Here is a 15,052-nt window from a genome sequence, read left to right as displayed (position 1 = left end):
GAGTAGGGAGGCATTTTTATAAGCTGCCCCAAAAATGAAGTTGTGTTAACCTGTGTGTTCTGTTTCTAATTAGTTCTGAAAGATTGTGTGACATATACATGTTTAAACACAGAGTTTGGGAAGTGAGTTAAGTGTCTCATTCAAAGTCAATGTAATCTATGGTACTGTTTATACCGTGGTCATGATAAATTACTGTTTTTTTGGATTAGATTCATATTAGTTTAGCGCATAACACTGTGTGTAAATCACAATACATGGAAACAAACCAATTGCTACAAAGAAATTTTTGTTCCATTTGCAGATACAGAGAGCTACTACTTAAAATTGCTACCAGTGGGAAATGTAAAAGGTGAGGTAATCCCCTAAAGAAAAAGGGCCCTGGTTGTGAAACACATTAAATGTAAATCTTGTAAAACTTGTAGGGAATGTACTAAAGTACTGAATTGAACCCGCTCAGAGTTCACGCTAACGAGAAATTCTGGTCAATGAAGGCAGATAAAGGAATTGTAAATGACTGTTTAAATTAGTCTGGAATTGCAGAACATGTGCTTGGATAATATGAAAGAAGGCTGTCTAAATATGCAGCTCTCATTAATTTACCGGTCACAGTGAATGTCTGTTACAAGACCCAAGGCTGCTGGAATACCTTGCTGGTGTTTAAATCTCTGCTGTTTTTCAGGGGTTAGAGTGGAGAAGAGAGATCAAGGATCTTTCGATTTTTCTCTCTGTTGTCCCAATAACTCACCAAAGAACTACAGGTGGACCATGAAAACTCACCTCAATCTTGTTTAACTTGTGTGGCAGAAGAGTTTGGCTTCACTTATTTATAACAGCTTGGGAATGAATTCTACAGAAACATCATTGTTCCTGTTGCTGTGTGACACACCCTGTCTTCTCGACTGCTTTCTTTCACCAATGCTCCTAAGATGAGGAGGGTGAGGGGCCACTAAATCACAGCAAAGAGTCAGAATGGATGGACAGGCAAAGATGTGCTAATAAGTGTAGGATAATCAACAAGGCCAAGTGTAAGATGCTGCACCTGTGTTGGGGCAATCCCAAGCACAAATACAGATTTAGCGGAGAATGGATTGAGAGCAGCCCTGGAGAGAGGAATTTGGTGCTGTTGGTGGATGAGAAGCTCAGCATGACCTGGGAACATCAACTTAACAGCCCAGAAAGCTGGCCTCATCCTAGGCTGCATCCAAAGCAGTGTGGGCAGCAGGATGAGGGAGGGGATTCTGCCCCTCTACTCAGCTCTTATGAGACCCTGCCTGGAGTGCTGTGTCCAGCTATGGAGTCCCCAACGTAAAAAGGACATGGACCTGTTTGAGCATTTCTACAGAGTTGATGAGAGGGCTGGAGCACTCCCTTATGAAGACAGACTGGGAGAATTGTGGTTGTTGAGCCTGGAGAAGATTTCAGGGAGACCTCACTGCAACCTTTCACTTGCACTTCCACTGCACTTGAAGTGGACTTAAAGATGGGTCCAAACGTTTTACAAGTGTGGTGACAGGACTGGGGTCAATGGTTTTAAACTGAAAGAGGTCAGGTTTAGATTATACGCAAGAAAGAAATTCTTTCCTGTGAGGGTGGTGAGGCACTGGAACAGTTTGTCCTGAGATGTGGCTGCTTCATCCCATGAAGTCTTCAAGGCCATGTTAAATGTGGCTTTGAGCAACCTGGTCCAATGGAAAAGGCCTCTGCCCATGGCAGGGCAGTTGGACTAGAGGGTCTTAAAAGGTCCTGTCCAACCCAAGCCATTCAATGATTGTGTATAGTGTTGGAGTTCATTACAGCTCTGGACTCACTGCAGTGTTGCCCCTTTATCCTGAAAACTTGGTGACTATATGAAGCCTTGTCAGACTGGATGTTTCTGCATGTTGTTTCTCCAGCAGCCTTTGGCCAGGCAGCAGCAAAGTTCTCCATGGATCAGTTTGAAATGGGATAGAGGGAGATGGAGCATGATAGTGCTCCTTCTCACCATTTTGGAGCTGGGAATCTGAAGATTGCACTGCCCCTAAATCCTGGGAGGGTCACTAACTATACAAACAAATGTGCTTACATATTCCTGGTCTGGCCAGTCTGGTCTTTCTGGCAGCATTACTAATCAAAACCAGGTTTGACAGTTATCATTGCTTTCTGCAGGCTGACTTGCAGCTGTTTGCTGTCTTTCTGCTGTGTGATTGGAAAGAAGGAAAGTTTTAGTTGGCTTCAGTGGATCATTTCTCAGATGAAGAATCTCTGCCCCATGATGATGGTGGGACAGGCTTGTTTGGACCTTCTTTCTCTAGCATTTCTGTCAAGGCAGAGGAGATTAAATGTCCTATTTCTCCAGTTTCCCATGCTGGCTGCTGGCCTGGTTTGTGGATAATTCAGTTCATGAGTATTATACTGCTGGGTTTATTTATTTATTTTGTCTTCCTGAAACTTATTTAATTGCAATGTTGAGCCCTTCAATCCTTTGTGCAGACAAAACTAGAAAAAGGTGAAAGCCAGTTACAGGCTGGGACCAGGAATCCCAATGTAAATACCAAACATTTTTTTGTGAGGGGGTTGGGAGGAAGGAAAGGGAGAAAAACAGGTAGAGGAGAAGTCAGGAAAAGGAAAGCAATTATCATGATCTTGGCAAATGTTACAAATACCACAACTGCAGACTACTGGGTTCAGATTAAGATAAATACATATAAATGCTTTTATTTCATGCTCTTAGTAGCATATATTGTGTGGTTATTACCACGCTTGGTTTATTTCTTGAGCATTGTGTTTTGTAATTTTAAAGCTCTTTGTGGAGAGGCTGAGTTAGGGAATCAACATGTTTATTATTTAAGAAAGAAGAACATTTCTATATAGTACTTTTTCTTATTTGATACATGACCAGATATGTGCTTTGTTTACACAAATGTTGGGTAAGTAACCAGAGGGAAGGTAGATCAAGTACTGTGGGCTGCAAAGGTGGGTGTTTGGTGTAACACATTCGGAAAGCTAAACCTGGAAAAAAATTATAGACGTATTGGAAAACGGATTCAAGGCTTTCATAAACTCTGTAAAATATGCTTTATCTTGGGGTTTAAATTGTTTAGACTTTAGAGAGTTCACAGTTAAGTTACTTTTATTGAAGGTAAAGGTGAGAAATTACCTGATCTTTAATGGCTGACTAGAAAGAGCTTGTGTCTCGCAGATGTCAAATACAGGCTGATCTACTCATTGTACAAATAAGGTTCCAATAGTTCAGTAATGAAGACAGAGACATTCAGTCATTCAACAAAGTAAAAGGTGGAGTAAAATATGGAATTCACATCTGTACAATGGAATTAATTGAACTTTTTATGATTTTTCAGAGAATAGAAATTTGCATATCTGTTCTTTTAAAAGCTTCAGTTCAGCTTGAGTGCTATATTTTAACATTTTGAAAATATTTTAAATCTATAAAGTATATAGAATGGCAACGCATTCTATTTTGGTATTGTGGTAATTTCACCAAAAGTAACAATAATTAAGCTTCCCAGTTAAATCTGTCATCTTGAGTGAGGTTTAAATGCAGACAGTTGCTTTACATTTGAGTTTTTGTGGACAGAGTTCAGGAAAAATATTCAGAAACTTCTGTGTTTTTCTAGTTATTATTGCTTCTGAATCTCACCACATCTTTTTTTTTTTTTCCTAGCACTCTTTTTTGTTTTCAAAAGTTGGGTGATGGTTAGCTAATAAGTGCTATAACAATAGTTCATATATAATCAAGTTGAAAGATTGTTATTAATGATTTTGGATAGACTGTCAAAACCCTTTTTAATTTAATTTGCTTTTCACAAAGAAGCACAAATTTTACAGGCCAGAGCTGTCAACTAGCTATTGTATCCAAGATCAGCAAACCTAAGAGGAGTGGAAAAATGTCTTTTGTGGTATTCCATCTTTATTTATTCTTATAAATGATTTGCACCATTCAAATTTTAATTCAATTGATTATTTTTTTTTCTGCTTGGTTTTGGTTTTTTTAATGCACATATAGAAGTAGGTGCCAAAAATTGTCAGGTGATTAAAAAGTTTGCATTTCTAAATTCATTAACTTGTGTGATCAATCTCTTCAGTCTCACATTTGAAGTTTTAACTTTGGTAAAACAGTAACTATTCTGATGAAGTATCATGTGAGACCATTTTACTTTTGTGAATACCTAGAAAATTCAAGACATCTGGAATCTAATGCAATGTTTCTCTTTCTGTTTTTCCTACCATTTCCATCAATAATGCACAATTATCCTCCACTTTAGTTCTGGTTCATACAAGTGTTTTTTTTTTTTTTTTGTTGTTTTGTTTTTTAACCCACTTGCAAAGAATTTGATCAGAAGCAACTGCTTTGTTGGAGTGGGAACAGTTGGTCGTCTTTGTCTGCAGATGACATTAGACCTTGCACGGCGTTACAGAGTGGTAGCATACGTTAGGCTGCTATTTCACCTCACATATAATGTAATGCACTACACATTCTTTATAATGAGCAACAATTTTAAGATTCAGTAACAATCATCTTGGCAACACATTTATTTCATACTGAGATCACTAAAACCATGTGTTGACATGGTTTGCTTTCTTACGAACCTCTGACTCCCATGGCATTCAGAGTGAATTGAATGCAAATAAATCTCAAGTTTTTACAGCTTTCTAAAATATCTGCTTATATTGTAATATTTAGTGAAAAACAGTTAAAAATTAACTAAATTCCTAGTCAGCAGTTTCTTTGAGGATAGTATTATTATTTCTTAAATATCTTAAATGGAGAGTTATGCCTAGTTTGATTTGTGACATAGCAATACTCTGCATATTTTTAGCAGATTTAATACAATTAAATAAACTTGCCATTTCAATATACTTAATATCTTTTAGCACATTATTTAAAATTAAGTCCTTTGAACTCAAATATCTTTAATAGACTTGGTACTGAAGCAATATGCAATATTGCATATGAAGCAAAATTTATATGGAAATATTTTTGCAGCATGAATATTGACTGTTATTATAGTGGTAACTTCCATAGATTTGAAGTTACATACCTAGAATATGTCAGGCAAAATGTGTTCAATACACTGGATTTTTGGTCAAAGTAGATTTGATGTCCTTTAGGGATCCTTTTGCTCTCAGCAAGATATTATCATAAATAGAATTTTAGAAAGTATATGAGGTGTGCAAGAATATTGCTGTTTTTATATTGCTGTTGTGGTTCTTCATGCAGCCTTTTTTTTTCCTCTATTCTTTATGGAGCATTAAGTATGATGGAGTTTGTCTCTAACATTCAAAAAAAAAAAAAAATTCAGTCCATGTATATTTTGACTTTCTCCACCCTTAGGCTTATTCTTCCATATCCAACATGTGCAGCTTGAATGCCGGCAGGATGTTCTGTGTTTTTGGGTTTCCTTGTGTCTTGGCTTGTCACAGCTAGAAACTGAAGGATAGCCTTCCACTTGACTGGCACAAAGCATTTCCACTGCTTAGAGAGAATTTGAGGAATTGGGCTGTGTTTCTTTGGAAAGCAGAAGGAATTTACAGGTCATCCTTAAATTGCATTTTTTTTGTGGGCTTGTCACTTAAAACATTGTTGTGAAATGCTGAAACAGGTTAATCACATAGGTTGTGAGACCTCCAGTCTTTGAGATGCTGAAAATGAGCCTAGACAAGCTGGTTCAAGGGAACCTGAGCAGGACCAGACAGAATCATAGAATTGTTTAGTTTGAAAAATGCCCTTAAGGTCATAGAGTCTATCCATTATCCCAGCACTCTCAAGTCCACTGCTAAACCATGTCTCAACTGCCACATCAACACATTTTTAAATACCTCCAGGGATGGTGACTCAAAGTCTTCCTAGGGCAGCCTGTGTCCAAGTGCTTTAGAACCCTTTTCAGGGAGAAACTTTACCTAATAACCAATCTAAACCCCTCCCCTATAGTGCAACTTGGAGTCGCTTCTTCTTGTCCTGACGTTTGTTACCTGGGAGAAGAGACTGACCCTCACCTGGTTAAAACCTCCTTTCAGGCAGTTGCAGAGAGGGATAAGGTCACCTCTGAGCTGCTTTTTCCCCAGGCTAAACACCCTCAGCTCTTTCAGCTGCTCCTCATAAGACTTGTGCTCCAGAGCCTTTCCCAGGGCTGCTGTACGTCCTTGGATATGCTCCAGTACAATTCTGTTTGTTTCTGCATTTGCAGGGCAGAAGGGAAAAATATAGAAGTTGAAGACAGTGTGAAACTTGGAAAAAACAGAAGTGTTACAGATAAATTTACGTTTTAAGACTGGCAAAAGTTTGCTAGCTGATTACTTTTATCATTAGTGTGTGTGATGTTATAGCTCTGTGAAGGTGTTAAAAAACTGAATGGTTATATAATGGTCTTCTTTCTTGAAAGACATTGCCTTACACTAATTTCCGCATGTTCATACCTAGTTTGCTTTGTCAAAAGAATGCAGACCTGAACTGTTTCTGCCAGTGTCCACCTCCTTCACCTTAAGGCTTGTATCAACAGTAAGCTTGGCCTGGCCACTGTTTTGAAAGATGAACTTCTTTAAGCTTCCTCTTGGATTTTACATGCCAAAATCCCCAACAGCCCTTTCTCCAGCCTTTTCATTGTCAGTCAATGGCTATAGGTGGCCTCATCCCCACCATGCAGTTTGTGTAGGAAGCTGTGTTTTTAGTGCTAATCTTCTTAGTGAAGGGTGGTCCACCGGGAGGCATCTGTGATGTTGTGTTTGCTATTGCTGTGATTTTTCCTTGTTTCTGAATGGTTGTGACATCTAGCATTAATGAGGTGAGTGCAAGTGTACTAAGAGAAATCTCTTACTAGTAGATGTGAAAGGAAAGTCACACACACCAGTGGTTTTCAAAAGAAGCAAAAGCAGCTTAGCTGTATTGACAGAATGCTCAATTTGGTTGAAACATCCCTAAAAATGTTGGTGAAGGAAGCCAATTTTGTGAAATACAAAAGGTTGTATGAGGTTCAGTTGATCTCTCAGAGAAGAAAGGTTCAAAAGGGAAATCACTGTGGAGCACTGTCCTGCATCCTTGTGGGTGTAAATTAAGCAATAGATTTTGCAGCCCAATGTTCTGGAGTGCACACATTCATTTACAGGTGTGTGGGGAGAACGTAAGGTAATTGCAACATCTTTTATTAAGTTATTTTCTGCAGAAAAGTATTTAGGATAGACTAAACCCCACTTAATCTGTCTCTAGGGAAGGCTGAGGAATTAATCCCAAGAGATGTCTTTGATGTTGCATTTATTAAGATTTAGCTGTCTTAAGGTAGTGGTAGTGGGAACCCAGCAAGTCATGCAATCATGGAAGCACTGAGATGCTTTTTTTTAAAAATCACTGTTTAGACAGAAGATCAGCTACTTCAAACTGCTTTTATTTATAATCTTTCTAAATGTGGTTGTTTTGTTGTTTTTTGTTTTTTTCACACAGCTTGCTAACTACTCCTTAACATAGATCCTTAAATGTCAGGGTATGTTTTTAATTAGAACCAGATATTAAAACCATGTTTTTTTACAGTTGAAATTGAAACCACCTTCACTGTTTGCTATGGAAATGAGTTTTTAAAACAAATCTGTTCATGTGTATGCTGATGTGCCAATCTGTGAATTTATGTAACTTGCCAATTTTTTCATGCCTTTTTCCAACCATCTTGTAGAAAGGTAGATGGTATAGAACATATTACAGTCTGTATTAAGCCAGTAGCCTATATCTGTATCAGAAGTATGTGCCAGTTGTCTCACTGGATTAAAGAAAGGATGGGGCAACTAACACAGAAAGGTATTCAACCTAATTAAGGATTTCCCCAAATTTGTGTTCCCTGCCATTTGCACATGACACTATTGTGTTTTGTAATCCCCCCATTACTGAGAGTTAAGAGGGGCTCAGGTGCTTTTAGGAAAAGTGCTGCATCATACTGTTTTTTCATATTCATTTGTATATTTAAGTGTGTATTATTAAACAGCAATTTTTAAAGTAAGTTTCATGAGTTGTGAAATACCATATAGCTGTTTTTTCCATAGTACCCCACTTTTACCTCACAACTTCTGGAGGACAGTTGTCTGGGGCTTAGCATCTCTGACCTGCTCAGTGAATCTTCTGGAACAGCTGTGTTGTTGTCTGAGGGATCATGTGCTGCTTAAATGGTTACTTAGGCTGACCAAAATCCTCAGTACATCTCACCTTGCAATAAACACTGGCCTAAACTCTGCTAAAGTTGTTCTAAAGGAGTTACTGGAGCAATAATAGGTGCTAGAAGGTAGCAGATAATGTAAAAGTTACAAAAGTTGAAACGAATTGTCATAAGTTGTGTTGTCTGTTTTTAGTAATGAATTTGTCTGTTTGTTTGTTGATGCAGGCCACAGAAACATTGTTCCGAATGGCAGTTGCAAGAGGAGTTATCACACCTTTAAGACATGGAGAAGTAAGGCTAAATATATCTGTATTTTGTTTCTTATTTATGTGTAATATAATGCTTTATTAACATAGTACTTTATAAATTCCTGGAAGTGATGCTGTCTTCAGGCAAGTGAAGAGAGCTGGCCTATATATAACTTGCATACCTACATTCCAGTATTCAGGAACTTAAATACTGCCCAGTCAGAAATGAAATATTTTTCAAAGAACACTCTATTCTTCTCTTTGCTTCAGTCATTTCTTAGCTGTATGATAGAAGTGGCTCCAGAGAGTCTTTCAGCTGCTTTGCCAAGGGCTGAGATCCAGTTTTTGGACTGAATTTTCTCTATTAAAGATTGTCAAATCTCAAGAAATTTGCAGGAGATCAATATTTGTTACTGGGTAGCTGTGGAAAGGTTACTTCATCCTTTGTTCTTTTCAAGAAATAGTAACTTCATGTGATATACAAAGTACTAATACATTAATTATTCCAAAGAGAATAAATGTATTTGAATATTATGTTGTTCATACATGCTTCTGTTTGTGGTAAACATTTTTTTCCTTCTTTGTATGGTTTTATAACTGGCAAACATGGTTTTGAACGTTGATGATTAAATATCTCCAATCTAAGTTAGTGCCATTTATACTTAGGTTGAATTTAATTTAAAAACTAAAATACTACAGTCAGTCATGACATTGGGAATGAGGAATGATCTGGGCATTGCCACAGCTGGATGCTACAGTGTGTGTGGTTTTTCAGTGTTAGAAACCTCAGTATTTTTTCATGGTAATATTATTTTGATCAAATTCCTAATAATTTTGTGGAAAGTTCTTAACAGAGGCACAGCGTTCAGTCTGGAATCTTGATCTATGCTGACCCTGGAATCACAACTGTGCTGTAAAATGTTCCTTATGCTGATGAGGTTGCTTTAATCTCTTTTTTGTGACAAAATAATTTGTCTCTTCGTCAGTGTCTGAAGGTTTACCTGAGATATCATGGCCTGCATTGTCTGTAGTTTTAGCTTTTCTGAATACATGGGTCCTCTATGAATTTTTTGTACTGCTATTTTCTACAGAAGAATGTAATGCCATTTCCAGAAGTGTCAGTTACTGAATATGTGCATCCCTTCCAAATTCTCTGGTTACAGGTTTTTTTTTTTTCATTGAAGGGTACTTAATTTTCTGTTCTAATGACCAGGTTGCCCAAAAGGTTTATGTAGTTTCCCAGTGAAGGGTGTGAATTATGGAAAAATAAAATAATAGGGTTTTTTTTAAGGAATAACTAACTATGCTGTTTGCAATCCAAAATACTGGGACGACTACAGACATAATGATGTCTGTTGTGAATGGTATTAGTAATTTCTGAATCATGTTCAGTTGAGCCAGTTTACCTCACTGATAAAGGAGAAAAAATTTTACTTTTTTCTTCAGATATTCCTTCTGATCATTTATCAGTTAAACCACCTCAAAGGCTAGAGAGAAGCAGAGGAGAAGCAGCAGCATAAGCGGTGAGAAGATGTAACAATGGTTAGCAAGAAAGGAAGTGCGAGAAAGCGAACTTCTTGATGGTGTATGGAGTACTTTTTCTGAGGTATTCTTGGGCCCTCAGTGGTAATGCAGTTAAGGCTAAGCTAGATAATTTATAGATAAAACATGTATTAATGGTCCAGAATTGGCTTTTTTGCGTAAGAAGGCAGTCGGAGAAACAAGAAAATACCTTTCTTCCCTCTTGTATTTTTATTGTTTATGCAGCAGAAAATGTTTTTGCTCAACGGAGATATTTTCATTAAGTTTTAATTAAATTAATTTATTTAATCTGAAAATGAGAAATTCTGTTATTCAAATGAAACTAATTTTTCCAGAAGCAACATGCAATTATCAAGTTGTACTAAAATTTTTTTCTTGCTCTTCCAAGAAATTTCTGGATATTTGCAGAGTGTATAAGTAGATAGTAGATAGGGAGACAGAAAAAAAGTTGAATATGAACAGGAGTTGACTGTATTCTAGTTGATGAGTGTGAATTTGGCAGTGAAAATCAAAACAGAGAAACTTTTTAAGTGGAAATTTCAAAATATGAATGCAGCAGTCCAAATGAGCAAAAGTGTTGTTCAACTTCCACATCAGAATTTAAAAATGTAATGCCATTTAAAATTTGAGAGAGGGTAAAACTGTTCACTGTTAGAAGGCAAAAGTCATACCTGTTTGTTTTAAATTAATAAAAAAAGACATGATTCTGTCTGTACCACTGAACAAATTAATATGCAAACATTTCTTCGACAGACAGAACAGGATGCATGAAAAGCTACCCATTTGATCCATTTGTCTTCAAGGGGATTTATAAATTATACTATTGAATGTCCCCATGCGCAGTCTCTTTTATTTTTCCTTTCAACAGTTTCTCGTTTATTTAGCCTAATGAAGCCTTTATGCATATAGGATTTTTATGTTTCTCATTTATTATCTTCTAAGAAATTGAAAAATGAGGTTATATAGGTTTGGTCTTTCTACTTTTGCAATTGATTTGTAAAATCACTCTTGAGAGTTTAGATAATTATGCTGTCAAAACAAATTATCAAAATTGGGTGCATAGTGCCAAATATTATTTAACTGTGGAATATTAATCATAGCGGTTCCTGAAGAATCTTCTCAGCAGTTCTCTTGCTCCTGGGTGGGTTTAAGTGTAGTAGCACTCGTGGGAGGGAATCAAATCCAGAAGTGTAATTCATTCTCAGGATTCAATATGTTGTTGTTTATTATAATTAGTTATTCCTGTCAGTTATTTTGTTGTGGGGGTGGAGCATGAGGTAGAGTCTTATTCATTTCTGTTACCACTTCTAGCTGGTTCCCAAATAATCCAAAAATTGTGTGATTTCACCAAATCCCATGGCTGTGCTTCTGTCCAGAAATCTTAATATGCATTTCATTAATGACACAAGGCTGAGAGCTGGTGGTTGGCACAGCTGAGAGCTGTGCATCTGGGGAGCCTAGACCTGGCACCACCTAGAGAGCATCTTCAGCTCTTTCTTCTGCTTCTGGTCTTCATGCAAGGGGCTCAGATCTGCTGCCATTAATTCTTCCAGACAGGTCTGCTGTCTCTGTGGGTATGGGTTCTGGAGCAGCAGTGCTGTGGTTGAGAAAACAAGAGCAGCAACAGCCTGCTTGCTGAAATGAGTGAGAAGAGGAATACAAGGAGTCTTCTGCTTCAGAACTGACTACGCTTTCTGGTTCTGCATTTCCTGGAGCCCCCAAGGGAGAGCTGTAAGAAAGGGAGTAAGGGTTGGCAGCAACAGGCTGTGAGGAGTTGCTGAGTGCCTGGCAGCAGGATGGGATACATTTGGCACAAGCTCAGTTCAGTGACTGTACACAGAGAGAGAGAGAACTTCCAAAATTTTACTGGAAATGACCAATTTTATTCACATTGCACTAGTGATGTACCAGAATGAGTGTGTCACGTAGGATGTGTATATCCTGTGGAGATACTAAACAAGGAGAGATCTGGTTAGGACAATGAGCTCAAAGGACTGATGTTCTCAGTCCCCTGTAGATGAGGGAAATGAATCCACATAGAGAAGCAGCAGGGGGATAAACTGAGAGGCTTGAACCCTTAAATGGAAAAAATGCTTGAAATACATAGGCTGACACAGCCAACAGATCTAATGGTAGAGTTATGATTCCTAGAGAGCCACAACTGATACCAGCCACTCATGATCTCTGTGGCTGTTAGCATAAAAATGTAAGTTTTTCTAGCCTAAAATGGTTTACTGCCTTGCAGTGTAATACATGGAACTGTATGCATTGCTATGGCATGCATGATATACCATGCTTGAAAGTGGATTGTGTTGGAAGAAGACAAGTCTTTGTTTTTGTGTAAGTCTATTTTTAAGAGATTTCAGCATTCTGCGTGTTTTCTGAAAATTCAGTAACGTGAAGTGCAAAGTTTTATGAATTTAGCCCAGATACCTGTTAAAAGTAATTTCTGTGGATTTGTGTTCATAGTTAATACCAATGATGCATTTGCGGTACCAGATTTAGCTAAACATTGAGCAAGGGGTTCAGTAAGGATCTTTAAAATGTGGTTTCTTTAATATTTTTATGAGTGAATATGTAACAGTGGGAACAGCAATATGAAACACTCCTTCATGCAGCACTACCTTTTGTTCTACAGATGTACTGAAAGAACCTTGGAAAGGAGAGTACATAGTTGACTTTATTGCCAGCTCAGGTTTTCCTTGCCCTCTTCCTTCTCAGTCCACTATGCCATAGCAGAGTGCAGTGTAGGCTCCTGGAAACTCGCCTGTGGGATTATAGTCATATGGACACGAGCCTTTCGTATTATTAACAGTAACTGTAGTTACTTTTTTCATGAGGAGGAACTTTTTAATTTTACTTGTCAATGGAGCCATGAAAAACAGATATTATGACACCTGTCATCATATTTAGTTGTGTAATGAGAAGATGACATGGAACTAAGTATTCATTAAATGGTAATCTCTTTTCTCTATAAAGGGGTTCTAGGATTGTTAATCTCTTGGATCTTATCCTCTGGGGTTTTCCTGTCCTGGTTAAGGATTGCTGGCACACAGAAAACGTGTATTTTTAAAATTTAGTATGTTGCAAAAAAGTGTAAATTTAATTTACCCAAATCGTATTTCTGAATGTCATGTAAGATGCAAGGTGCCAGTAGGTTTCAGTGCTAATTTACCTACTTTTATTTTATTATTTTACAAAAGGTATTTGCAAAATTAAGAGGAGGGAGCTGGTTGCAGGCAGGTCTGAGTGCCTGTTCATCTAAAGTGAGGTCCCTTCTCTCTGTCCTAAGAAAATAATCTGGATTATTTTATAATTTTTAGCTTTTTCAAAAGAAATGTGTTTCAAAGAAAATAAAATTAAAAAGGTATCCTATGAGTGTTCTGAACCATCACTTAACAACTCAAATTATTGGCATACCTAGTTATACCTTTCTCATTAGTGGAATCTATTTTGGAAGTAGTACGGAGCCTGTCTTTTATAACTTCTTGTAAAGAATAAGCAAATGGATAAAACGTATCCACAAGAATAGAACTGTTTTATAGTCCTTTGGCTTAAGGTTTTGGTTTGGGGCATATGTGTCAGAAGTATTTTAAAATAGTACTGGGATCTGGAAAATCCTTCTGGCAGGTCACAATGGGTAACAGTTCAAAGGTAATTTAATTGCCAAAGGCTGGCACACCTTATCTATGTTATCTGGAAGTAAGTCAAAAGTAAATAATTCTTCTGATTAAATGCAGTGAAAACTAAAGCTTGATTGGAGAGAGAGGGAGAGGTTGAGAATTGAACCCTGTGGAGGGAAATCAGCAGATTGCCTTTGAGCTGTTTCAGTGTACAGTGTTTGAGCGCTGTTTTTGCCATGTATGCTGTTGTGTGAAGGTGCTATTGGTCTAGCTTGCCCTGGGTTATCCATTTTAAGTGGTCTATGGGTTTTTAATTAATTTTTAATCATGGAGAAGAAGGAAAATTTGTCTCAAAACCATAGTTGAATATGAAGAACTTTCCTGCTCTTTTAATATGCCATTTGCCTAGGAATAGTCTGTTTCTTACTAAAAATCATCTCAAGCCTTGATAGAGTATTGACCTGTTGTAAATAATTTTAAAGTGATGTGATGGAATTAATTTGTTAGGGAATGTGAAAAATTAATGCACTGTAGAACCATGTCTGGTGTAAATTTAAGGTAGAAATATCTGAATGTAGGAGAGTGGCTACATATTTCAGAATATGGAGAGCTACCACTGAAGAAATGTAACACACAAATTTGGAAACTGGGAGGACTTGAATTTCAAAACAGAAGTGAAATAATGTCTAGGTAACTCATGATTTGTGTTTTTCTTTTAAGTGTATGGAAAATATAGTCTGTCTATTTTTCATGGAGTGAAACAAGGGAATTTAGTACATTAAGCATTTAGCATATATTTTGCTAGGCATTATTGTTATTGTAATTTTCTTTAGTGCAAGCTCATGGTATGTATTTATCTTAGAATAGTCTTAACTTCCCTTAATGAAGTGAAACACAAAGCTAAAAAGTAAATTAAATTATGCCCAGAGGTACTGGCCAGGTGTGTTTCACCAAGAAGGTACTGGCAGGGAATAAAGTAAGGAGGGAATAACCTATTTTAAAGGCTTCTCTTTTGTTTTTTTTTTTGTTTTTTTTTTTCTTAGTACTTAGCCTATATATTTCAAATTTATTACTCTTCGGCATCAGCAAAGCAGTGAGTGCATGGTAAAAGAAGACAAAAAATTATAGCAACAAAACTAAATGTAAGGAAATATATTTAGCTCCCAATCTACTTTTTTTTAGTCTTCTATGTCATGGCCTTGGAATGAAGCTGTCATTTTGCTTTATACTTAAAACCTGTCCCTAGAATTGCCCCCTGCAACTCCATTGTTCTGCAAGAATAAAGGTCATGTGTAGGGAGATTTTTACTCCTGTACATGAGGAAAAGCAAAGTTGGTGCTGCTAGAGCTTGATGCTTGAATAATGCTTATTTCTCACTTCGGTGGTGTTGATACTGATGTATGTTAATTCATTCATAGAGTTGAAGAAATAGGTAACTGTAAGAAGATACTTAACCTGATAAAGCTGAGAATTTGTTCACATCCCTCTAGGCATTTAAGAATGCTGA

At 37.1% G+C, this 15,052-nt stretch overlaps 1 protein-coding gene across 1 annotated transcript in view; it reads left to right on the top strand.

Moving 5' to 3' along the window:
- TMEM135 (transmembrane protein 135) overlaps positions 1-15,052 on the top strand; it is a 159,917-nt gene that overhangs the window by 60,264 nt on the left and 84,601 nt on the right. Inside the window, exon 5 of the mRNA XM_005516175.3 lies at positions 8,358-8,423. Coding sequence (XP_005516232.1) covers positions 8,358-8,423 — 66 coding nt within the window. The remainder of the gene's footprint in view (positions 1-8,357; positions 8,424-15,052) is intronic.

The sequence above is a fragment of the Pseudopodoces humilis genome, chromosome 2, assembly GCF_049639895.1.
Source record: "Pseudopodoces humilis isolate 2021_Gansu_Grassland_sample_001 chromosome 2, ASM4963989v1, whole genome shotgun sequence".
In the NCBI taxonomy this organism is placed as follows: Eukaryota; Metazoa; Chordata; class Aves; order Passeriformes; family Paridae; genus Pseudopodoces; species Pseudopodoces humilis.
This window is presented reverse-complemented; position numbering and strand designations above follow the sequence as displayed.